The sequence below is a fragment of the Schistocerca nitens genome, chromosome 12, assembly GCF_023898315.1.
Source record: "Schistocerca nitens isolate TAMUIC-IGC-003100 chromosome 12, iqSchNite1.1, whole genome shotgun sequence".
NCBI lineage: Eukaryota > Metazoa > Arthropoda > Insecta > Orthoptera > Acrididae > Schistocerca > Schistocerca nitens.
Window position 1 is genome coordinate 171,036,848 of NC_064625.1, and position 27,801 is coordinate 171,064,648.

Here is a 27,801-nt window from a genome sequence, read left to right on the forward strand (position 1 = left end):
ATTCCAAGCCAAAATTACTGCAATCAGGGCGTGTGTGGAGGTGAATATGAGTAGGTGCTACAATGATCGTAGCCAGGCAGCCCTGAAATCATTGGCAGCTCCTGCAACAAGATCTAAGATTGTTGCAGATTGCCACAGGGCTCTGGTGGAGCTAGGGGGAAGCAATAGGGTGTACCCAGTGTGGGTTCCTGGCCACTCAGGGATCTGTGGCAATGAACAAGCTGATAGACTGGCTAGGATGGGGGCAACAACTCCATTTATTGGACCGGAACCTATCTTGACAATCACCAAGGCTATGATCAAATTAGAACTACGGAACTAGCTTAGGAAACAGCACGTAGGATATTGGACCGAGGTCCATAAACAACAACATGGTAAGGTATTGATGCCCAAGCCATGTTTTAAAAGAAACTCTGTAATCCTGGGATTGAACAGGAAAGAGATCAAACTCATGACTGGACTGATAACCGGCCATGGAAACTTAAAAAAACACCTACACACAATGGGTATAATGGAAGAGGACTGTAAATATAGGATCTGTGATGAGGGTGAAGAAACTGCATCACACGTAATCTTTGAAAGCACGGCATTGGAGAGTAAAAGATACAGAATCTTCGGGACAACTAGATCTGAAGAAATTGTGTCTAACAAAAAACTGGTAGAGGGACTCCTTCCACTATTTAAGGGCACTGGTTGGCTTTACTAGATGTACAGGGAGCGATACCACACAATAAACCTAGTTTTGGTGCGGGCAATGCTGGGTTAGACCTAAGCTGGTTTAGCTCTCCTGTTCAAATCAAATCAAAAATCAAATCAATCACAAGACCACACACCAATGAGCCAAAACATGACCACTGAGCCTCTGCGAGACTGCATGCCACCCGGTGGCACTGTGTCATTGCGATGTGGTATAGGTAGTGTACAAGAGCAGCAGAGATGAATGGGGGTGTCATTCTAATGACAATACAGATGCAAATGGTGAAATACGTTGGCACGAGCCACTCTGATGAGGAAAGATTATGGCCAAGGACCGTCCGCTTTAGCTGAGTGGTCAGCACGTCTGACTGCCGTGAAGAAGGTCCAGGTTCGATTTCCGGTCGAATCGGAGATTTTTGGCCCTCAGGGATTGGTGTTGTGTTGTTCTTGTCACTATTTCGTCATTATCGACACGCGTGTCACACGATGTGGCATCGACTGAAAAGATTTGCACCTTGACAGCCAAATTTCCTCAGATCGAGACTCCCAGCCATTGATACCCACAATTATTTCATTTAATCTTGGCACCATCATCTCGGAAATGGTGTAGTGGATCTTGAGCACCTACGGAAAGTGGTTGAAATATGGTGAAACCACAAACAGCCGACAAAGTGTCGGACACCCGTGCCTCGTCAGGGAATGCTGAGCTCAGAACTTCGTTTTCCTCAGCGAAGGAGGATAGCTGACAATCTGTGGCAGATCTGTTGACAGAGAATAGTGCTGGTGCACCCATAAGTGCTTTGGAGCACACCCTTCAGCACATACAATTGAACATTGGGCCCCACAAAAGATAATCCCAATGTGTTCCAAAGGTGACACAGTGGAATCATTGGGCACAGGATCGATGAGACTGGAATTGTGAATCAATGGAAAGATTTCACCTGATAGTATGAACCACATTTCTTCTTACTTTTGGTCAATGGTCGTGTCTGGATGCACTTGTACGGTGTCTGTAAAACTGCATTGACTTCGCTATTAGCAGAGGACATCAAAGTTCCATATGCACTTGCCCAAATAAAAGTGCCCTCCACAGAAGTGAATAACTTAACTTTGTGTTCAGCCTTATGGCAGGTCTTGTCTAGGGGAAGCCTCATCAGAGAGGTCCAGCGCATGAGTGTCTAGGGAAGTGATTCCAGTGGTGGTTTCCCATTGCCTTTCACTAGTGATGATGAAATGATAATGAAGACAACACAACACACAGTCCCTTAGCGGAGAAAATCTCTGACCCAGCCAGGAATTGAACCCGGGCCCCTTGGGCGACTGTCGTGCTGACCACTCAGCTATCGGGTTGGATGAAGTGAATAAAACCCAAGAGAAATAATATTATTACATGTTCTGCCTGCCCTTAGGAAACTATTCATCGCAGATGTGGAAATCCTGATGGCATCTCAAAACATCCACCATACATTATTGTGGTTCAGCAATGTTATTTGCTACAGATGACAATAACAAAACTATAGAACTGCTGCTACCCGAAGCTTTCAAAGCAAACTTATTTTACATAATTTGACACAGTTGCTACAGTAAAGAAATACGTTGCTGAGCCTTGTACAACATGAATAAGGATAATCATCAAACTGTAAGTGAGCTGGAGGCATAAAATCATTTCCATTATTTTTACCCCAGACATTAGTGCAGAGTTTTACATTAGAAAAATCATACTTCATTTAATTAAAATGATGAAAGGTCGTAACAGAAAAGAAGGTTTGTGATTGTCTGTTGATTTAGCAATTATTATTGGATCCTAAGAATACAAAGATTTTACACTGAACAGTCATGATTGATGTTGTGCCTTAATAACAATCATAGCAAGACTTGCTCCATTAGAAAACCATATATCTCATTCACCTTTTGGGAATGAGATACGAGCTTGTGATATCCATTCATGAATCATAAACGACCCATAAACAAAATGGGACCTACCCCACATTAATCGTAATGGTGAGCACCATTCTGCTATTTATATGATAACATTGCCTAAGCAACCACACTGTTGCAATACACCTCACCAAGTCATAAAATAAAGAAACATTTCACTTTGTGTTCTGGAGTCAGTGTACAGAAAGTATTCCATATGTTTCTCAGTTTCAGTAGCACTGCATGTGTACAAACCATAAACCGCTTTTAGTTATTGCTATTAATCTTTCTTAGTGTAATTCAATGCAGTCTCATTCAAAAGTACACCATATCATGCACGAGCTAAACGCATTTTCGCTCCAGACCAATCTGTACGGAATAGCCACGGAGCCTGTTGCTGGGGTAGGAAAAGTCACTGGACGCGCATACACAGATGGCAGTAGTATCACGTACACAGGGAATGAAAGGGCAGTGATTTGGCAGAGATGTCATTTGTACTCGGGTGATTCACGTCGAAAGGATTCGGACGTGGTTATTGCCACACAATGGGAATTAACAGACTTTGAATGCAGAATGGTAGTTAGAGATTTAGGTATGGGACATTCCACTTTCGAAATCATTAGAGAGATGAATAGTCTGAGATCTACAGTGCCAATAGTGTGCTGAGAATACCAGATTTCAGGCATTACCTCTCACCACAGACAATCCAGGCTAACAGCCTTCACTTAACGACCGAGAGCAGCAGCATCATTCACATAGTTGTCAGTGCTGAAAGACAAGCAACAATGCGTGAAATAATTGCCGAAATCAATGTGGGATGTATGATGAACGTATCTGTTAGAGGACAGTACAGTGAAATCTAGCATCAATAGGCTATGGCAGCAGATGACTGAACCAAGTGGCTCTGTTAACAGCACGACATCACCTGCAGTGCGTCTCTCGAGCTCGTGACCGTATCGGCTGGATCGTAGACCGACGGAAAACTGCGGCTCGGTCACCGTGAGTCCCGGTTTCTGTTGGTAAGTGCTGACGGTAGGGTTCTAGTGTGGCACAGGTCCTACGAAACTGTGGACCTGAGATGTAAATGAGGCACTGTGCGAGCTGATGGCGGCTCCGTGATGCAGTGGGCTAGGTTCACACAGAAAGGACTGGGTCTTCTTGTCCAGCTGGATTGATCATCGACTGGAAACAGTTACGTTCAGCTACTCGGAGACCATTTGCAGCCATTTGTGTGCCTCACATTCCAAACGACGGCAGAATTTTTATGCGTGGCAATGCGTCGTGTCACCGGGGCACAATTGTTCACGATCGGTTTGATGAACATTCTGGACAGTTTGAGCAAATTATTTGGCTACCCGGATCACCATTTAACATTTATGGCACATAATCGAGAAGTCAGTTCGTACACAATATCCTGTACTGGGAATACTTCCACAATTACGGGCAGCTGTAGAGGTAACGTGGCGCAATATTTTTGCAGTGGACCTCTGATGACTTGTTGAGTCCGTGCCACATTGAACTGCTGCACTGTGTCAGGCACGAGGAGGTCCAACACGATACCAGGAGGTATCCTATGACCCTTGTCACTCCACTGTATATGGCAGGTAGAAAATTGTGAGGGTGGTTTGATAAGTCTGGGAAAACCCAAGAAAAAAATGTTTGTTTCAAACTCTGCAAAGTAGTCACTGACTGCAATTGTCACTTTCTCATTCGATGAAAATTTGTTCCCAGCAATTGAGTGAGGTGGCACAGTGGTTAGCACACTGGACTCACATTTGGGAGGATGACGATTCAAACCGCCATCGGGCTGATTTAGGTTTTCCACGAATTCCTAAACTGCTTTATGCAAGTGCCAGGATGGTTCATTTGAAAGGGTAGGGCCAATTTTCTCCTCCATCCTTCCCTAATGTGAGCTTACACTCCGTATTTCACAACCTCGTTGTCGACGGTACATTAAATGCTAATATCCTCCTCCTCCTTTCACAGCGAGCCAAAGTCTCGAGGTAGGGAACAGGAAAATGTCACTTGGAGCTAAGTCTGGTGATTAGGGTGGATGAGGAACAAATTCAAAGCCCAATTCTTGCACTTTTGCCATTGTTATCGCCAACTTTTACCATTGTTATCACCAACGTGACAGACGTTGCATTAACCCGGTGATACAGCACTTTTCTGTGTGCCGGCCTTAATCTTTTTTCAGCCAGTGCAAGTTTCAAACAATTGAACAAGGAAGCATAATATGGTCCATTTATTGTTCTGTCTTTTCCCAAGTAATCTGTGGTGATTATTCCTCAGGAATGCAAACAAACAGTGGCCATAATCTTACCAGCTGACAAATTGCCTTCTTTGGTGCACTTTCATTTGCCTCTGTACATTGTTTCAACTGCCGATTTGGCTTTTTTGTGTAATGATGGATCCAGGTTTCATCAACTGTCACAAATCGACACAAAAAGTCTTGTGGATTACGATTACACATTGCCAGAAACTGTGCTCGATGAGCTTTTGGGCAACACTGAGCAATTGTGGCACCTACCTCACACACAGCTTCTTCGTAGCACGTTCTCCGTGCAGGATATTATGCACTCACACACAGTCTCAGTAATGTCACCAACTTTTATTTGGCAGTCTTGCAGTAGCACGTCATTAGTTTTGTCAATGGTTTCGCTTGTGGTGACCTGTCAACTGGACAGCCGGAACACATTGTCTCTGTTGCTTGTCCGAACACATTTAAAATCAGACTGCTGTCAACAATGCTTTACGGGTTGTCACTACATGTGTTGACCCTAACACAGCAAAAGTGGCATACTATGGCTATTTTCATTCTCTCATTGAGTACGGAATTATTTTTTGGGGCAACCAGCCATTAGCAAGGAAAGTGTTCATTGCACAGAAGCGAGCTTTAAGAATTATATGTGGATTGCGCCCAAGAGACTCGCGTAGAAGTAGTTTTCGTAATCTTAAAATATACACAACTACATGCCAATATATTTTTTCTCTCATGTGTTTTGTTTGTAAAAATATAGATATATTTCAACCAAACAGTAATTATCATCAGCATAACACACGGAGGAAGAATGACACACACAGTGAACTCAGAAATTTGAGCTTGGCACAAAAGGGTGTCCACTACACTGGAGCAAAACTCTTCAATGCTCTTCCTCCCGAAATAAAGACAAAGATTCATAACAATAGTGAGTTTAAGAAAGCTCTAAAAATATTTCTGCTAGAAAAGGCTTTTTACAGTCTAGATGAATTTTTAACTAAATAAATTGTAATATTTTAATATTATATAATACAAGTTGACATAATGCCACTAATAATTTTATTTAACCTGTGCTCTGTATCTTTTTGTGCTCTGTATCTGTTTTCTGTAGTGTTTTAATGATTCTAAGAAAATATGTATTTTCTTTTTCTGTATTGCTGCCCAAAGAATTTACTGTATAAATTTTTATATAATTATGTACTCAAATTTCTGTATATGCTATAAGATTATCAGATTGTATTTGTAAAAAACTGATTTGTTCCACGTCCTTGTGTATCCAACACAGTTGGACCTATGGAACACGAAATAAATCAAATCAAATCAAATCAAATGAACTGTATGCCGTACAGTGTTAGAATTCTTTATATGAGGGAGTGGAAGTGTAACAAAAATTTTCCAGTCTTTCATGGAAATTTACCAGACTTGTAAACCATCCATCCTCATATAACAGACACGTATCATGCTATCGACCAGGCCAATGCTGCACAATACAAGCACTGTAGTTGCCCAGTGGAGGCAGTATTATTCTATAGGGGGGCATTCACCTGGGCTTCCATGGGATCTGTGGCAGTAATCGAATGCACCTCGATAGCTGTTCACTCTGTGAACATTACTGTGGACCACCTGCACCTCTTCATACCTGAAGATTTCCTTGACGGCAATGGCATTTTCCAGCAGGATAAAAGCCCATGTCACTAGGCCAGAAATTTCCTAACTGGTTTCAGAAGCATAATAGTGCAGCCACTGACAAGCAAATTCACATGTGAATCACACCTGGAGTGCTGTTGTGTGCCAGCTCCATAACCACAAACCAGCGGCTTGTGATTTGGAGGAATGCGTGATATGTGCATAGACATCTGGTACTAAGGCTATTGATAAAATATTGATATATTGATATGTTTTCCAAAAAATACTAATATATATTGGCGATATTTTGTCCAAAAATATATTGGCATCAAATGTCAATATAGAGTGCTGATAATTTTATTTTATATTATATTTTTCTCAATTTTTGGTAGATATTTGGACTTTTTTACTTTCACTGTGTGAAGAAGTCTTACCACTTTTGGAGCTTTCATCATGTCCAGTCTTTCTCTTTGACAGTGTGAAGCAAGTGTAAGTGGGACAAAAGAAAAAGTCTGATTGCACGGGTGGGTGGCGATGTGAATGGAATAACGAGATTTCTGATGTGGAGAAATAGCCAACCAGTTGTGTTAAAAAACAATTTTTAATACAATTAGTGTGCAATTTTTCACATCAGCATCCTTCAGGAACAATTGCTGAAAATGATTAACAAAAATCTAAATGACAACTAGAGTGGTTTGTGGTGGTCAGAAACATGAGAGGAAACGCTGAAGTAGTCGGCGCTCATTGCTTCCGACAAAAACTGCAGCATTTAGCTCCGCTGTGCAGTTTTGACACTACAACTGCTAGTTTGCTGACATGGAAAAAATTGGGAAGTCAACATGAAGTGTTCTGGACAAATCCGAAATGTGGCAAAAGTGAATGATAGACCGATTGGACACGTTTTATTGTGCCCCTCACATGTAGTTACCAATGTTAGCAAAGTGGTTATTGCCAAACGTGAACGTGTGTCATTTTCCTTTAAATTCTTGCTACGAGGGGCAGAGGCAGACTGCTAACTTGTTGATGTGCAGAATATCTGATAATATATTAGTACTTAAACATACAGCTCTAAGATTGGCAACATATTTACAATGTGCAACTGATATTATCTCCATCGATGCAGCGATACCTGTTTTTCACAGATCGAGAGCCTACAATGATATTTTTTAATATCGGTATATCGGATTTTCAATATTTTTAAAAATATCAACAGTCCTCTCTGGTACTACGTAGCTCCTCAAACTACCTAGGACTTGTGTAATCCAAGCCACACAGGACGGCTGCTGTATTGCATTCTGAATGTGGACCAACATGTTATTAAGCAAGTGGTGACAAAGTTTCTACTCATCATCATATCTTCTACATGAAAGAAGATAGGATCATATGGGGTATCAAGTGATATTTGTAACTGGTTTGAGAATTTCTTGATATGGAGGATACAACACACTATCTTAGAGGTTGAGTCACTGACAGATTCAGAAGTAACTTCGTGTGCCCAGCGAAATGTAAAGGGACCCTTTCTTACTATTGTTGTTGTATACTGGGTGTCTCAAACCTTTTGGATCAAATTGGAACAGATGATAAAAAGTCGACAACCAATTATATTGGGATATGGAACTAATGATCAGAAACACATATGTATTCTGTTAGAGATGTACACAGCATACACCGCAATACAACAACGTAGTTCATTGTAATTGTTCAGTGTGACAACTGTAAGTCTTAATGGATGCATGACAACTGCACATGAGGCTCTACTTCACTTTCTCAAAGATTCCTGGTGTCAGTTGCACATGGAGATGGGCAGCTTGTACCCTAGCAAGCAGGTCTTCATTTGTTTCTATGCAGGTTTCGTACATCGACATCTTGAAGTAAGGTCTTCATCAGTTTCTGTGCAGGTTTCATACACAGACATCTCGAAGTAACCCCAGAGGAAAAAGTCAAGAGGCGTGATGTCTATCAGTCGTGCTAGCTGTGGGACAGTACCTCCCCTTCCTATCCAATGATTGAGGGTACATGTTGTTTAGGTGATTGCACACATTAATGTTGAAATTTAATGTTGCAGCATTGTGTTGAAACCACATATTTTCACAGACAACAAGTGGTACAGTATTCACGAACTGTGCCAGTACATCACACAGGTACACCAGGTAATGTGGACCAGTGAAACAGAGAGACAGTAATGGTTGCCCACATCTTGAGAGGATCAATTTCTGGTGGCCACCAATGTGAGTGGCATTGGGATTGGACATGACCATTGCAGCTGTTGAAAATACCTCCCTGGGTGAATAAGACCTCATACATTAACAATACGAACTGTACAATGTCTGGCACTGCAGCAGAAGTGAACTTGGGGATCAAAATCTGATGGTCCCAGTGCTTGCACACATCGTATACGTAACACCTGTTCCACCGGTACTCTCCATACCGTATGCTTTGAAATGTGCATTTCGTGGGCAAGTTGGCAGGTGCTTATTGCTGTGTGGTTTGCCACACGATCCAACACCCATCTCATCAAAGTTTGGTGTTCAGGTACGTCTCTGACGGGAGCCTTCACCAGCTCTCTGTGGCGGAATGACCCCCATCTGTCACAAGTTGGTATCCGTGGAGATAAACTTCTTCCAGTCAGAATGATGCCTGTCGGAAAAGTGTTCTCTGTACATTCGTGCCGCTTTACAGCAGTTTAAATGCGTGTCTGCCAATTCTCGTGACGAGTAACATTCTATCTTTGACCGTGTGTCATGCACTGTACTCAGTAATGCACCTCTCTGTGGACACATCACAAGCTGTCTGATGCAATGGACAAATGACACCAGGGATAATGGTGTGCATGCGGCACAGGTTAATGCACTGGTGTGTTGCAAACGGTCATCACATGACTGGCAGCCAGAGGTGTATGCCAGTTATGCCCGCTGCCTGTTTCAGTAAACACAGACACCTGGGATCCCTGCAAGAGTGTGACAGAACTGCGTGTGCCGCTGCAGTACACACGATGACACTAGTGATCGTTGCTCTGATCAATTACTATGAGCTACATTGTTAATACGTGGTGTATGCTGTGTATGTTCATAACACAATAAATATGTGTTTCTGACCATTTGTTCCCTGTATCAATATTATCAGTTGGGGACCCACTATCACATGTTTCAATTTGACCCAACAAGTTTGAGACACTCTGTATTAATGACCCCGCCACCAATCTAACTCAGATTTTTCGCAGCAATGAAATCCTGTGTGAAAAAGTCTGCTCGAACAGTCAGTCACATTTTGATATGACCTGAAAGTGGTACAAAGATTGGAATCTCATTTTAAATGTTCAGAAATGTAAAATTGTGCTACTTCACCACACAAAACGAGATAGTACGTAAATGTTGTGTGGCACTGTCAGCTCTGATATCTCACGGGGCAGGTCTAGCCGCCTGTCGGAAAGTCTGTTCTTTCGCTGCACACACTGGCCCTTTTCGTGTAAATATGTAAGAGGTGTGTCGTATGAGTATATTTTGTGTCGGAATGCAGTAGGATGGCGTATCTCATCTTTGATCAGAAATATTCTCAATAATTAGTAATGATATTTGTCAAATATGAAGAAATACTTGACGTAAATGATGCTTCTTCTTGTGAAATGTCCAGCACAATTAGATGTTAGAAATTATTACAAGACCTCTAAAATTGAAATTATTAGAACTCCTCTAAAATATTAAACTCCTGTCACTGTGCCTCCGAGTGAGGCCTACGCGGAGTCCGAACCTGGCCTACGATCTCTACAGAGCCTAAGTCTCGGAGACAATGGACGAACGTCGAAGCTTGTAGACTCGGTGGTAACTGAATACTGTACGCGACTTGGCGCACTGAAGAGAATTTTCCACCGTAGCTCAGTGTTCCAGCAGTAACTGACCACTGTCCACACATGTGATGCGTACGGATTGGCAGCTACGGCCCCTGGCAGACCTCGATATAGTTTGTACTCCCGACCCGTACAGCTGCTGTGCGAAGAGCATTTTGAGCGTGGCTTATCGATTGTGGTGCGGTACTCTCTGGAGTTGTGAGCACCGTCATCACATTTTGTAGAGCGTATGTGGGTGTAATGGATGTGAGTACAGTCTAGTATTGGGTTTGTTACCGATGAAGGGAAGGGAGAAGGTAAAACCCAATCCCAGTCCACAAGCCACTGCTCACACCGCTGAGGTGCCCGCCGAGCATTAAGTCCCCATCCGACGGACGGATCGGCATCGACAGTGTCGCGGAGAGGTTCGGAATTTCATCCGGGACACTAATGTAGTGGCTGACGATCGGGCACTTTACACCACAACTCCTCCTGCACTTTGCCGTAAAGACGAAGTGAAAGCAGCAAACGGCATGTGGTGTTCCCAGGCAGTTACCCGTCTGAATACTAGTTACCCCAGCATTGCTTGACTTGGGTGGTCTGACAAGACCTGATGTATCCGATGAGGCAAGGCAATTAACTGGAATGTCAGATTATGACGAACAAAACAGTTTTCATTTGCAGCATATTCATTTGGAATAAATCTATTGGCCACAGTCAATATTAGATTTATGAAAAGTGCAATGAGTTATATGGAAATACATCACAGGATCCATTTCAGTAGAGCAGTTGCCCAGAAAAGTGTTCTGGGCTCAAGTCCAAGTCCGATCTTTACGGCAGAGGGCAGGAAGGGGTGGCGGTGTAGAGTGGCGACCACCAATGTACGCGTATATGGTCGGTTTGCTATATTCCAACACATAATTGAATATTGTTATTTTTCACGGTAATTATTTAATGATCATTTTACTATTTGTTACAATAGAGAATATTTTGTAATTAGTTATTGCAGTCATTAAAATGAGGCCACATGCACAAAGTATGTTTTGAAAATGGGTACATAAATCTTGCATCTAAAATCATTTAAAAATCATCTAAGAGCATTACCACATAAAAAACTCCAGAAAAAATTCAGGTCTGAAAGGTTAAAAACTGGTGGGGCATATACATCATATTTGGGTCATAATGGAGGGATTTTTAATTTGTTGTAGTCTTTATTTCCAATCATTCTTTTAATTGTTATTCATTTTTCCCTAGACTTTTGTTCTTTTCTTATTACTATTGTTTTTATTGTATCATGCTGCAAAACATTCATAAATTTCTAAAATTGTTGCTGTTGACATGTGCAAGGTGAGCTTATATAACCTATTGTAGACAGCTACTGGAACATGTCACATAATTTGAAAATTTCTCTGTAAAGAATGCCACAAGTAGTCAGTCGGTATTCCGCGTTGTAGAGGAGCACGACAACTTGTCGAAGCTGTTTCGGGATGTTAAACGACACCCCTGTCGGTTCCAGACCCTGGAGAACAGCCAGCTGGCCTCGCTGCCAGACCTGGAGTCACTGGATCTCAGCCGCAACCGCATCGCCAGCATCTCCGCCGGAACGTTCCGAGGCCTCGGCAAGCTGAGAATGCTCGACCTGGGTGTCAACATGCTGCGCACGGTAAGGGGGCCCAGCTGCCCCTCACGCCCACACCCACGCATGCACGCATACACACAGCTGCAGTTGTCTCCAAACTGTTCCTCTACAGTACACAGTACTGTAAAATGTGTTCGTATCCTTTCCTATTTAGCGTTTTCTTAAGTGCAATTGGGGGACCACACCCTAACGATGAAAAACACCCCCATATTGTAACACCACCTTCTCTGTGCTACACTTTTGACACTACACACGATAGCCTGCAATGCTCTACAGGCATTCACCAAATCCAAACCCTCCTGTCAGTTTACCACACAGAAAACTCGTTTCCAGTCATCCACTGTCCAGTGGCGTCGAACTTTACGCCATATCGAGCATCTGACAACAGAAAAGTGTGGCTTATGAGGAGCTGCTCGAGCATTGTACCCCTTCCTTTAAACTCCATACAGACAGTCACTGTGTTAAAACTTCCTGGCAGATTAAAACTTTGTGCCAGACCGTGACTCGAACTCGGCACTTTTGCCTTTCGTAGGCAAGTGTTCTACCGACTGAGCTATCTGAGCACGAGTCATGTCCCATTCTCACAGCTTTACTTCTGCCAGTACCTCACATCCTACCTTCCAAACTTCACAGAAACTCTCCTGCAAACATTGTAGAACTAGCACTCCTGGAAGAAAGGATATTGTAGAGACGTGGCTTAGCCACAGCCTGGAGGTGTTTCCACAATGAGATTTTTCACTCTGCAGCAGAGTGTGTACTGATATGAAACTTCCTGGCAGATTAAAGCTGTTTGTCGGACCGAGACTTGAACTTGCCCACGAAAGACAAAGGCCTCGAGTTTGAGTCTCGGTCTGGCACACAGTTTTAATCTGGCAGGAAGTTTTGTATCAGTGCACACTCTCAATGACATCACCAACAGCGTACTTTTGCAGTTTTGGAAAGTTCGGAATATCTGTGGTGAATTTATTACTCAGGTGACATTCAGTGATTGGTCAAGGTTTGAAGTCACCAAGTGCTCTAGGCTAACCTGTTCTCCTGTAACAGCTTCTCTACTGACTACACAATACTCCCCGCCTCCTTTTATGCTGGCGTATCCACCTTTTGTGGTCAGGCCCACATCACATAGTGTGTCCAGATGCTTTTGATCCGATAGTGTATTTCTCGCATCAGTTTTATTATGTCAAAATTGTATTTATATTTGTGATTTAAGAGTTACACGAATTATACTGCTATGTAGTTAACTGTAGACATCAGTTACACCAATCAGAGTACGAGTACATACACTGGCAACATCTTTCCTGGCCTCTTTAGCTATACTTTGATGAGTTGCTATGTAATGTAATGAATTTCTGTAATTGTGAAAAGGAGGATCTGTTTGTTAAATTGATTTTCTAGAATTTTACTGTTTCTGTTTTCATTTCTTTTTAAACAAATCAAAACTGACTATGAACATCTTTAAGTGAGAGAAAGGTACAATAGAAGAATTTTGTTTCAAAGGCAACCACTGTGTTCCAACTAGGTAGCATACCTGGATATACACTATAAGGCACAACACTGACAGCATTTCAGAGGTTGTTCAGGGATATTTTCTGAATATTTTGACATAAGGGGCCCGAAGTCTCTGCTTGATCATTACAGAGTAATTGCACTATGTTTGAATAAAAATCTCTCGGTGTACATGCCGCGTCAATTCAGGATAAAACTCCAAGCTTTCGACCACTACCTCCGTGGTCATTGTCAGGGCTAAAACTGACTGTCATTAACTAGCGAGGCTCCCATTTTTATATGTAAAGGACGGCTTCTGATTGGCTGGAATACGTCATAGCAACAGCGATATGGTGCATAGTGAAGTGGTGCCCTCTACTTCCATAGATGTAGTTTCTATCCAGCATTGCTTGCAGCGCCATCCCTTGAATCGGGAGGTAAAGTGCGGGAAGTTTTCCTCTGCGATTTTTCTTTATCCAGTGCACTCTTCCACGTGTTGCTAAGTGCATTGCCGTTGTCTCAGTTAAAGTTATTATCGCTAAGTCTAATTTCGACTGCTTCCCGGATCACAGAGTCCCAGTAATTCAATGCGTGGGCTATTACTCTCATGTCTTCAAATAAAATCTTATGCTTGTTAAGCAGGCTATGCTCAGCCACCACTGATTTTTCGAAATACCTGTATTTCAGGTGGCCCTGGTGCTTGATGCAACGGTCGGCCATGGTTCTTACAGACTGGCCCACGTAATTCTTGCCACATTCACAAGGAATACTATAAATTCCCAGCACCCTTAAGTCGAGACTGACTTTGACTGGTCTCAACATTTCCTTAATTTTCCTAGGTGGTCGGAAAACTGGTTTTATTCCTTGCGTCGTAGGACTCTGCCTATCTTGCTTGTTGTATCACTGCAAAATGGAAGCCGCGCTATGTGTCGGTCCTCTTCTTGTTTATGGATGGCATCGTGTCTTACTTTCTTGGACAGTACTGATTTAATTTCACCGGCAGAATAACCATTCCTGTTGAAAACAGTCGTCAAATGGTTAATCTCGTGACCGAGGTGGTCCTTGTCGGAAATAGTCCTGGCTCTGTGTACTAAAGTGTTCAGCATAGCTCTCTTCTGAGACGGATGATGGAAGCTGTGGCTATGCAGATATAAGTCTGTATGTGTTGGCTTCCTGTACACAGAATGGCCCGTCGTCCATCCGGTTTTCGCTCCACCGACACATCTAAAAAAGGTAACCTCCCTTCCTTCTCTACCTCCATTGTAAATTTTATGTTTGGATGTACACCATTCAGATGTTCGACGAACTGCTGCAGTGTGTCACTGCCATGTGGCCAGATTAAAAAAAAGTGTCGTCAGTGTGTCTGTAGAAGCATGATGGGCATAGGTGAGCTCTGCTCAATGTTTGTTCTTCAAAATCCTTCATGAAAAAATTCGCTATTGCTGGTGATAGTGGTGAACCCGTGGCTGTTCCATCCATAATTTCATAATAATTTCCACTGTATAAAAAATAAGTGGTTGTCAAGTTATGCCGGAACAACTTCAAAATTTCTGAGGAAAAATGAGCAGCCAACAGTTGTAATGTGTCATCCACAGGTACTTTGGTGAACAGAGAAACCACGTCGAGGCGGACCGTGATATCATTTGGGCCTATCTTCATCTGTTTTATGATATCGACAAACATTTTTGAATTCTTAATATGATGTGGGCAGTGACCAACTATAGGCACCAAAAATTTAGTTAAGTGTTTTGCAAGCCTGTACGTAGGAGAGCCAGTTTTTATTCGAGAAATACATCGCAAAAGACTTCGTAGCCGTGTATTATGTTTGATTTCTTATACCTATTATCTTTGTACCCGTATTGCAGTGAAACACAGGTCGGATAAAAAGTAGTGGCAACACTGCCGTAACATGAAGGATGCGCATCACACGGCATGGCATGCCCACTATAGCAGCGGATAGCGGAAGTTCAGCTGAAACAGCGCAGTCAGTGGTGATGGCTGTGTTTGAGTCAGTTGCAGTGTGCTGTCTGAAAGTGAAGGAGGCCAGCTCAAGCACCCTAACAGTATGTTTCGGAAACATAAACCACGTGCACGGATGGAGATTGGCGTAGCACGTGGTCGGAGTGCACAACAGTTTTTGCTTCTGGCACCGCTTCCCATCGTCCTTTGTGACAATGCACGACGTGACACAGTCGACCTCACGCAGGAGCCCGTACACGAGGGTGGGAGATACTGGAACGTCCCCGTATTCACCCGATACGAGTCTGTCCGTTTATGACCTGTTCATCAAAATGAAGGAACCTCTTTGTGGTGTGTGCAACAACACGAGAAGATATCCCCCGTGCCGTAGGATGTTCATCGTGAGACATCTACAGTCATCGGATACACTGACAGAGTAAGACTTCCACGTCTGTGGGAGAAGGAAATTGAGGTGCGGGACGACTGTATTGAAGGTATGGTGAACAACTGTCAATAAAATCTGGAACGCATTTTACTGTGTTTTCACTGCTTTTTATCCAACCAATGTAGACTGAAGTGACAAAAGCCACAGGATAGTGATGTGCCAAAGATACAGATGGCAGCAGCATCACATGCACCTGACATAGAAGGGTAGTGCATTAGCGGAGCAGTCATTTCTGCTCAGGTAATTCGTATTAAATCGTTCTCAATGTGATTATGGGCACACAATGGGAATTAATAGATTCTGAATGTAGAATGGTAGTTGGAGCTAGACACGTGTGGTATTTCATTTCGGAAGTTGTCAGAGAATTCAATAGACTTAGATCCGGAGTGTCGAGAGTGTGCAGAGAATACCATATTTCAGGCATCACCTCTCACCACGTGCAAAGCAGTGGCTGACGGCCTTCACACGACAATTGAGAGCGGTGGTGTTTGCGCACAGTTGTCAGTGCTAACAGACGAGCAAATCGTGTGAAATAACTGCTAAAATCAATGTGGGACAAACGACAAACTCATCCGTTAGGACAGTGCAGTGCTGTAGTATACAGATAAGTTGCAGCATTAGAAAATTGCAGCGAAATGCAGGAAGATCTGCAGCAGATAGGTACTTGGTGGGAGTGGCAACTGACCCTTAACATAGACAAATGTAATGTATTGTGATTACATAGAAAGAAGGATCCTTTATTGTATGATTATATGATAGTGGAACAAACACTGGTAGCAGTTACTTCTGTAAAATATCTAGGAGTATGCGTACAGAACGATTTGAAGTGGAATGATCACATAAAAATAATTGTTGGAAAGGTGGGTGCCAGATTGAGATTCATTGGGAGAGTCCTATTGCTCGTCAGTGTCGGATCCGTACCAGGTCAGGTTGACAGAGGAGATAGAAAAGATCCAAAGAAGAATGGTGCGTTTTGTCACAGGGTTATTTGGTAACCGTGATATCGTTACGGAGATGTTTAATAAACTCGAGTGGCAGACTCTGCAAGAGAGGCGCCCTGCATCGCAGTGTAGCTTGCTGTCCAGGTTTCGAGAGGGTGCGTTTCTGGATGAGGTATCAAATATATTGCTTCCCCCTACTTATACCTCCCGAGGAGATCACGAATGTAAAATCAGAGAGATTCGAGTGCGCACGGAGGCTTTACGGCAGTCGTTCTTCCTGCGAACCGTACACGACTGGAACAGGAAAGGGAGGTAATGACAGTGGCACGTAAAGTGCCCTCCGCCACACATCGTTAGGTGGCTTGCGGAGTATAAATGTAGATGTACATGTAGATGTAGATGTAGAAATGTGGCATTAATGGGCTGTGGCAGCAGATGACCGACGCAAGTGCCCTGACGCGAGTACCTTTGCTGACAGCACAATATTGCCTGCGGTGCTTCACCGGGTCTTGTGACTGTGTCGGTTGGACTCTGGGACACTGAAAAACAATGGTCTGGTGAGGTGAGTCCCAATTCCAGTTGGTAAGAGCTGACGGTAAGATTAGAGTGAGGAGCAGACCCCACAAAGCCGTGGAACCAAGTTGTCAACAAGGCACTGTGCGAGCTATTGGTGGCTCCATAATGGTGTGGGCTGTGTTTACCTGGAACGGACCACATCCTCTGGTCCAACTGAACCGATAGTTGGTGGGGAATTGTTATGTTCAGCTACTCAGAGACACTTGCAGCCATTTGTGGACTGCAAGTTCCCAAACAACGATGGAATTTTTACGGGTGACAATGTGCCGTGTCACCAGACTAAACTTGTGTGCAGTTGGTTTGAAGAACATTCTGGACAATTTGAGCAAATGGTTTTGGCACACAGATCACCTGATTATGAATCCCCCGGAACACTATGTGACATTATTGAGAGGGCGGTTCATGCACAGATCCAACAAATTGCCACGTCAAGTTGCTCCTCTACCCCGGGCAAAAGGAGGTTCGAAACTGTATTTGGAGGTCTCCCGTGACTTTTGTCACCTCGGTGTATATGAACAATAGTACAAATGTTGGCAGTATGTGGTGTGTGTCTTGTTTCAAAACAAACTTGTTGCACTCACTCTCATCATCATCATCAGTTATCTGCTTTATTAGCAGGTCCTTTGCCTCTCCATTTTCTGCGATCCATTGCTTCCTTCTTAAGGCTGCTATATGTTGTACCGTCCATCGTGTCATTCAGTATCTGGAATCTCTTCCTTCCTCGCTTCCTTTTCCCTTCTACATAACCTTCTAAAACTGTTTTTATCAGTCCGCCATTCTTTCTTAATATATGCCCAATTCAATTTCTTTTTCTTCTCTTTATTACATCTAGTAACTGTCTTTTCTCTCCCACTCTTCTCAGTAAATCTTCATCTTTTACTCTGTCCATCCAACTTATTCTTTCCACCCTCCGCCATGTCCAGATCTCAAAAGCCTCCAGCCTTTCTCTGTCTTTTTTCCTCACAGTCCACGTTTCAGCGCCATATAGAACAACACTCCATACGAGACATTTTATGAGTCTCTTTCTGAGTTCTCTGTCCAGACTGCTGCAGAAAATTCTCCTTTTCTTATAAAACGCCTCTTTTGCCATTGCTATCCTTGTTTTAATTTCTGTGGTGCACTTCCAGTCGGTGTCTATCCTGCTTCCAAGATACTTAAAATTTTGCACCTGTTCTAGTATTTCTCCATTTAGCATAATTTTTATTTCCTTATTTCCTCCTAATGCCAATACTTTTGTTTCATTTGTGTTAATTTTCATTCCATATTTTTTTCCGTTACTTGCAATGGTGTCCACCAAATCCTGTAATTCTTTTTCCCCTGTGGCTAAAAGGACCATGTCATCAGCAAACCTCAAACACCCTACTCTTCTCCTCCAATTTCTACCCCTTTGTCATCTAATGAGCATTGGTCAATCATATTTCCCAAGTAGAGGTTGAAAAGAGTAGGTGATAGACAGCATCGTTGTCTTACTCCTTTTCCTAGTCTGATCCAGTTTGTACTTTCTCCTCTCACTTTAACTGAAACTTTTTGATTAAGATATAATGAGTTTATAAGTCTTCTGGTTTTCCAGTCCACTCTCTTTTCCCTCATTATAGTCGCCAGCTTTCCCCAAACCACATTGTCAAATGCCTTTTCTAGATCGATGAAGCACATATATAGGTCTCTTCCTTTTTCAATAAACCTTTCTCCCAAGATTCGTAGGAGCCCTATAGCATTCCATCTAAAGCCAAACTGCTCCTCGCCAAGATTCTCCTCCATTACTTTTTCAAGTCTTTTATTAATTATTCTTAACATCACTTTGGCTGCATGTGAAATGAGGCTGATTGTCCTGTGCTCGTTGCATTTCTCGGTTACTTGTTTTTTCGGTAATGGAATCATTATTGTTGTCAGAAAGTCCTCAGGCCATTCACCACTGTCATATATTTTATTTTATTTTACTCTAGACAACAGTGAATCATACCTTGCTCCTCGCCCTCAAACTAGCATTCAGTTCTGTCCAGGGGTTCATTCTCCTGCAGCATTAGTTGTGCATTAACAGTGATACACGGCAGTGCAATGAACGAGTTTACTGATGGAGGGTTGGCCGGTGTACACCTCATGGAAGAGTGATGCCAACTTGATCAGTCATTACAGTTATTTCACGTCAGAGAACTGTTGCATTACTCTGTGTTTTGTTCTGCAGTTTTTGGGGAGTACACATTAAGGGTCTTTTCATTGTTTTGAAAGTACTGTTACGTAAACTTTGATTGCTGACTCAATAGAAAAAATAAGTATAACTATATAATTAATCTGTAATGAGCCACTTGGGTCACTTACACAAAAATACTCTGAAAATATCCCACAATAACCTCCAAAATTTTGTCACGGCTTTAAATTTCAACTGCAGAGACTAACTTGTTTGTATGCAGTATAGCTGAATTTACGTACTTAATGATCACAACAGCTAGCACGAGATACAGAAAGAATTTTCTGCTTTCAAATAGCATAATAAGTAACGTGAAATGGTTTCTGAGAGCCAGAACTACTTTATGAGCATAACAACTACAGGCACTTAGAGCATGCAGTAGTAATTTAAGAGAGTACTCTTTTGTTAAGAATCTTAAGACAAAAGTTGTTGTTGTTTTTGTTGTGGTCTTCGGTACAAAGTCTGATTTGATGCAGTTCTCCATGCTCCTGTATCCTGTGCTAGCCTCTTCATCTCTGAATAACTACTGCAACCTACATGCTTCTTAATCTGCTTACTGTATTCATCTCTCAGTCTCTGTCTATGAGTTTTGTCCCCACACTTCCCACCAATACTAAACTTTTGTCCCTCGATATCTCAGAATGTGTCCTATCGACCAATCCCTTTTTTCAGTCAAGTTTTCCCATAAATTGCTTTTCTCTGCAGTTCATTTCAGCACCTCCTCATTAGTTATGTGATCTACCCATCTCATCTTCATCATTCTTCTGCAGCACCATATTTCAAAAGCTTCCATTCTCTTCTTGCCTGACATGTTTATTGTCAACATTTTGCTACAATCCAAACAAATACTTTCAGGAAAGACTCCCTAACATTTTTATTTATATTAGATATTAACAAACTCCTCTTTTTCAGAAATGCTTTGCTCGGTATCGCCGGTCTGCATTTTAAATTCTCTGTACCGCAGCAGCTGTACACTGTTTTGCTGAACCAATGCCAGAACTGATCCACTGTTTTTAGTGTCTCATTTCCTAATCTAATTCCCTCAGCATCACCTGATTTTATTCAACTACATTCCATTATCTTTGTTTTGCTTTTGTAGATATATATCTTATATCCTCTTTTCAAGACACTGCCTATTCCACTCAGCTACCCTTCCGAGCCCTTTATTGTCTTCGGCAGAATTACAATGTCACTGGGAAATCTCAAAGTTTCTATCTCTTCTCCGTGGACTTTCATTCAGTCTTCCAATTTCTCTCGGTCTCCATTACTGGTTACTCAATGTACAGACTGAATAATATCAGAAATAAGTTGCAAAACTGTCTCACTCACTCACTTCTCAACCACTGCTTCCCTTTCAAGATCTATGACTTAAAAACTGCAGTCCTGTTTCTGTACAAGTAGTATGTAACCTTTAACTCCCTGTAATTTCAAAAACTTTCTCTGAATCTAGAAATGCTATAAATGAAGGTTTGCTTATCTTCTAAGATAAGTCATGGGAACAATATTACCCTGCATGTTTCTGTATTTCTCTGGAACCCAAACTGATCTTGCATCAGGTTGGCTTTGTATCCTTCTGTAAAGAATTCATGTCCATGTTTCGCAGCCGTGACTTCTTCAGCAGACTGCTTGGTGGTACTCAGCCTTGTCAGTATCTGCACATTAAACGTAGTTTCAAACCTGTTTGAAGCTTTTTCTCTCTGCGACCTCCCTCAAAATAAGGAGAAAGTTTATACCTAACAACATTTTTGCTTTTCTTGTACCCTTGACCAATCGTAATGCAGTTCAGCTGCAACTAGGTCTGGCACGATAGTTGCGACCCGTGAATCTTCTTTGCTGGCACTTGAACCAGCTGAGCGTTGATGGGTAGGTGTTCACACCAGTGTTGCCACCACGCAGAGGTCACTTTGACAGAATTGATATTTTCTGAACCAAACCAGGGTGGTTAGCATGTTTTGAGACAAGTTGTTGGATCTCGTAGGACACTGTACAAGAAAGATTTATTCTAACAAGGGAACCTCCCCATTGCACGCCCTTCAGATAGTGGATAGGCCTTGAAAAACTGAACACAGATCAATCGAGAAAACAGAAAGAAGGTGTGTGGAACTATGAAAAAAATAAGCAAAATATACAAACTGAGTAGTCCATGTGCAAGATAGGCAACATCAAGGATAGTGTGAGCTCAGGAGTGCCGTGGTCCCGTGGTTAGTGTGAGCAGCTGCGGAACGAGAGGTCCTTGGTTCAAGTCTTCCTGCAAGTGAAAAGTTTAATTTTTTATTTTCAGACAATTATTATCTGTCCGTCCATCCGATGCGAGGTAACTGCGACGTAGTACGGAGATGCTACACCTAAACGGAAAAATTTGAAAATGTTAAAAAAATATGTTTTGACAGAGCACAGGGAAAACATGGTTAGCGAAACTGTTGCATTCATTTGTTGCAGTTTATGTGACAAACTCTTATGTTTTCATCACTTTTTTGGAAGTGATTATCACATCCACAAGAAAACCTAAATCATACAAGGTAGAAGAATCTTTCTACCCATTCACCAAGTGTACAAGTTAGGGTCGACAACATATTCCTGTCATGTGACGCACACGCCGTCACCAGTGTCGTATAGAATATATCAGACGTGTTTTCCTGTGGAGGAATCAGTTGACCTATGACCTTGTGATCAAATGTTTTCGGTTCCCATTCGGTTCCAATCGCACGGTTTTGCGGTGCGGTCGCAAAACACAGACACTAAACTTATTACAGTGAACAGAGATGTCAATGAATGAATGGACAGATCATAACTTTGCGAAAATAAAGAAAGCAAACTTTTCACTCGAGGGAAGACTTGAATCGAGGACCTCTCATTCCACAGCTGCTCACGCTAATCACAGGACCACGGCACTCCTGAGCTCACATTACCGTTGATGTTGCCCATCTTGCCCACGGACTACTCAGTTTGTATATTTTGCGTATTTTTTTCATAGTTCCACACAACTTCTTCCTGTTTTCTCGATTGATCTGTGTTCAGTTTTTCAAGGCCTATCCACTGTGCCAACTTATTACTAAATCTGAGGGGGGTGTGATGGGGAGGTTCCCTTGTAAGAATTGATGTATTTGTACACTTTTACCACAGCTGCTTTCCCTCTTAGATATTGTGGAGTAGCTACTGAATAGGAGCAGATCTAACATGGCTCTCAAGTCTCCATTAACCTCCTTTTTCGTGTGGGTGCCATTTTCTGACACGCGATTGCAGTATTCACCGGCAGAATACAGGAGAGTGAGTGCAGCGGAGCTCGGACTGTCGCAGGTGGAGGACGGTACGTTCGAGGGGCTACCGGCGCTGTCGCGCCTCTCACTGCTGGACAACAATGTGCTGTTGCTACCGGCTGCAGCGCTGTCGCGCCTGCCGCGGCTGTCGCACCTGCAGCTGGGCTTCAACCGCGTGGCGGCACTGTCGGCGGACATCCTGCGGCCGCTCTGCCCACGACTCGAGGCACTCTCCCTGGCCAGGAACCTCGTCAGGGAGCTGCCAGCTGCCGTCTTTGCCGGCTGCGAACACCTCGCCGCCGTCGACCTCAGCGGCAACCTGCTCGCCGGTGCCCTCCAAGGTCGGTAGCCAGCTCTGGCCGTGTGATGCGAAGCGTCGCTCTCGACACTGCGGGTCCGTACGACCGTCTGCCGACAGCAAAATTTGTCAGAGGCTTTATTACGAAGATGGTGCAGTACTCGGTAGCTGTGGACTGCTTTGGATGAGCACGACTGTTTGCACTTTATAATTGAAGTTGCCCAAAAGTAATTGTGAATGGTGGTGTGAGAAGATAAGGTATGTGTGAGAGGACTCTTGGAAATTGCAACGAATTCAGAAATAAACAGCCAAATATTTGCGACAAGGAAGAGTATGACTTCATTGCTGGTCATTTTACTTGCAGCAGCAGTTTAAACTGTACTCTTCAGCTGCACACCCTCAGTAATTACGACGACCTCCCCCCCCCACACACACCCAAAAAACAAGAAAAAACACTGAAGATTTGTGACAAGCAAGCCATTTCATCTTTCGTTTGTTCATCATACTGAAGTTACAAAATTGAACAAATTCACTCTTGGGAGAAAGAGCACTCTTACATGTAAATTTCATTAAATATTGTGGAACATACTTCTGTTATATTAATAAGTAAGTTCTAGAATCATTCACAAATACAGAGATGCACAAAAAAATATCTACGCTACTGTGTCTTTAATCTTAGAATCTCCTGAAGGCTTTTAATGTCTACGTGCCAATAAATGGCATTTAATTACAGCAAATTGTGCCAAGAGTGATTGTGAGAAAACTTCAGTGTGCTGTTGGCTTGAAACAGCATACCATCATAACATGCAGGTTATAATATGAAAACAATGAAATATGGCAAAATTCAATATGGCATCTCCGAACAATGTTGAAGGTTAGATGGGTAGATCACATAACTAATGAGGAGGTATTGAATAGAACTGGGGAGAAGAGGAGTTTGTGGCACAACTTGACAAGAAGAGACCGGTTCGTAGGACATGTTCTGAGGCATCAAGGGATCACAAATTTAGTATTGGAGGGCAGTGTGGAGGGTAAAAATCACAGAAGGTGACCAAGAGATGAATACACTAAACACATTCAGAAGAATGTAGGTTGCAGCAAGTACTGGGAGATGAAGAAGCTTGCACAGGATAGAGTAGCATGGAGAGCTGCATCAAACCAGTCTCAGGACTGAAGACCACAACAACAACAACAACAACAACAACATCTCCGAAGTATGTCAACATTGACTATTATGAAGTACTGCACAGTCTTCATCCTGTAGCCTGTGACATTTTGCTGTCAGCAGAAAATTTTTTTTGTCCCGTGCATTCCTACTGTGCCACCTTTTTTGTAATATTTTTGTAATTAAAGATACATAACAGCTGAGATCTGTAATTTAACTTGGCATGGTGTATGGAAATGAGTCACTGCCTGCTTCCACTGCTGAGACACAGCACTGGCGTTTTGTGAGGGGTGGGTGAAGCTAGCCTGTCTGTGTTACACGACACACTCACACAGTTGTGAAATGAGGACATAAGATTAAGGCTTGTGTTTACTAGCAAGTAACTTCTGCACGTATTTTCTGTTGTCACTTGCTGAGGTACTTGAATTGCAACAAAGTCTCTCGGACAAGTTAACTGACTGCAAGTAATTGTCACTCAAGTGTTTCCACTAGAGTCACATGGTGAGATAGGCTATTGGAAGTTTACAATATCACGCTTAAAAGACAGAGCGTGTGCCACCATTATTGTGTTACTGTTGTTATTAAAGAAAAATTATGAAAAAAATGAAGGAAAAAAACTAGTGTTTAGCTGGAGAAATGGGCACATATTTAAATTTTCAAGAAAGGCTTTATTAATTTGTTGTTCATGCTGCATCTGCAATTTTTGGATAAATTCAGCATCTGTTGTCTCAAAATCTTCCACTATATTTTCTGTGTGTTGCCTGTTCAACAATACAGTAAACCTCTTCACTTTCTGAATTTAAAATTACACTGTCTCACTGCTCCACAAGTATTCCCTATTTCTTGACAAACACACAGAACTTCAAGTTGGATAAAAACTTCAGGCAACTGGCAAGTTTGCCATGTAATTGCAGTAAGATGTAAGAAACTGTTTCTATTAACTTCCAGAAGCTACTTTGGAACCTGAGGAACTACCCGGAAATTGATTTGCTGGTGGTGTTTCCGTGTCAAAGAAAGTGCAGAAGTAGTTTTTACAAGTGTTGTCTGGAAGTTTACTTGCTAGTAGAGACACACATTTACAGTTTAATGTCGTGGTAAAATGAGGTGATTACAGGCGGAAAACAAGCTCAGGTTGAAAAGAATGAGGACAGAAATTGACCATGTTCTTTTGAAAGGAACCACCCTGGCATTTGTTACATTCAGGAAAGCCTAGTGCAACCTATGTCTGGACTAAAAGTTCAGTGTTATCTTGCTATGTAATCATGAATTGAAATTGGAAACATATAACTGTAGAGACATCTAACTTGATAGTACAGTCTTGAGGGAATTTACGGGGACAAAGGAAAATGTATGGAGAACACTGGCAGCACAGTGCAACATTCCACAGTCAAGGGAGCACTGGACCCTTTGCAATGTAGTGGTGAACCCAGTCTGAGGGCTCTGAGGTGAGTGAGGTGGAGACACACATCTACCTTTTTTCTTAAAAGAGATCGTTGTCACTGTTGACTATATAAAATATTTATTGTTAATATTGCAATTTCGGCCTTATGGCCATTTTCAAGTAAACTGCAAAAGTTACCTAAACACAAAAATACAAAAGTGAAGCACAGAGTGTATATACATAATTAAGCAAACATTTCTTTAAGAAAGGAGCTCAATTATAAAAATTGGAGATAAATGTACATTACTTACATTCTGTAAGAACATAAAACTATCTGACACGAGTGCATGTCATCGTCAAAATGCAGCCTTTTGACTGTGAGAGTCCCACAAGATCCGATGAGTACAACACTTATTACATTGTAATATGTTGTTAAATATATACTGAACTGTCGATGTTACCATCGTTCTAATAATCTATCACACATACAAGTTCAGGTGCACTGACGACATGTCGAGCTAAGTCAGTTGGCGTGAAAATACATTTTCTAAAGATACTGCCTGTGCACATAGCAACGATAGTGCACACCGAGGATACAACTTATAAGCTTTATATCGTAAAGTCTTTTCATCTGTTGACTTCATACATCTTACTAAATAGTGCTATGATTGTAATGGGCAGTAGGATAGGATGGGAATATTTATTTATAACATAATAAGGGATAATACATGTGTTATCTGTTAATAAGCTCTCGCATTGACTTAAGTGCTCGTAAATGAGATCAAGACAGAGCTCTGATATATAATACTTTGTATGCATATAAATTTTACAAATATGAATGGTGTAAAACACTCGCCAGCAATCCAATTCACTGTGTAGCACCACAAATTCTGACAAAACATCACAATACCTCTGCACAAATACAAGATGCATCCTTCAACCAGGCTCTATTATAGCAAACAGGACTAAGTAAATATGTATACTATTCCATCAGAATTGTTTAAAATGTTTTTGGTAAGTGCCTAAAATAATTGTACAGTTCTATAAATTACTGTTGAAGTAGATTGATACAATAAATCACATTCTTCGGATACAATGAACTGTCGAGGCTACATTTCATTTATAAAACATACAAAAATAAAATACATTGGAGTATGCTTTTCTTCCCTCGTTATAGTCCATAAACTTTTCTTTGCAGTAAAATACACCAGGAGTACTGGTAAAATTTGTTACTTATGATTTAAGACATAACTGGTCATATACATCACATCTCTTATTTTATGTATTTTAAGATCGCCAATTTTTATGTGATGGATCTGACCGGTTATGTCTTAAATCATAAGTAACAAATTTTATCAGTAATCCTGGTATATTTTACATTCACATTCAAAAGGCTGCATTTTGACGACGACATGTACTCATGTCAGATAGTTTTATATTCTGACAGAATGTAAGTAATGTACATTTATCTCCAATTTTTATAATTGAGCTACTTTCTTAATGAAATGTTTGCTTAATTATGTATATACACTCTGTGCTTCACTTTTGTATTTTTGTGTTTAAGTAACTTTTGCAGTTTATTTGAAAATGGCCATAAGGCCGAAATTGCAATAGTAACAATAAATATTTTATACAGTCAACGGTGACTACGATGTCTTTTAAGAAATATTATATGACTGTGAATCCCAATCACGATAGGTTAAACACATCTACCTGTTTGTCATTTTCTATAACAGGGGGCGCGGCGCTGTCAGGCGTGGGGGCGACACTGTCGCGGCTGCGTCTGTCGGACAACCGGCTGTCGGCACTCCAGGGCCCGCTGCACCTGCCGCAGCTGAGGCTGCTGGACATCTCCGCCAACAGGTGGGTGTCTGCCTCTAGTCAGCTCTACAGTCTCCCGTCTGAGCTAGTCGCCACTGTCGCGGCTGGACAAACTGAGGCAGGTACGATGTAGGTGGACGACGTAAGTATGAGGTCAGCTGAGCTGGTGGCGACAGGATGCGCTGTACTCTTAGGCAAAGTAAAGTTACCACGAGCTGGTGACCAGCAGTAAGTGTGCATTGCACCACCCTCGTGACAAAATATAACATTACTGCAACCGTAACTAGGGAGAGTTATCTTTGTTTCAATAAAGTTTGACAGCCTCGT

At 42.1% G+C, this 27,801-nt stretch overlaps 1 protein-coding gene across 1 annotated transcript in view; it reads left to right on the plus strand.

Annotated features, from left to right (window-relative positions):
• Window positions 1-27,801, plus strand: part of LOC126214986 (protein artichoke-like) — a 339,045-nt gene that overhangs the window by 231,034 nt on the left and 80,210 nt on the right. Inside the window, exons 7-9 of the mRNA XM_049941617.1 lie at window positions 11,839-11,985; window positions 22,850-23,150; window positions 27,390-27,516. Coding sequence (XP_049797574.1) covers window positions 11,839-11,985; window positions 22,850-23,150; window positions 27,390-27,516 — 575 coding nt within the window. The remainder of the gene's footprint in view (window positions 1-11,838; window positions 11,986-22,849; window positions 23,151-27,389; window positions 27,517-27,801) is intronic.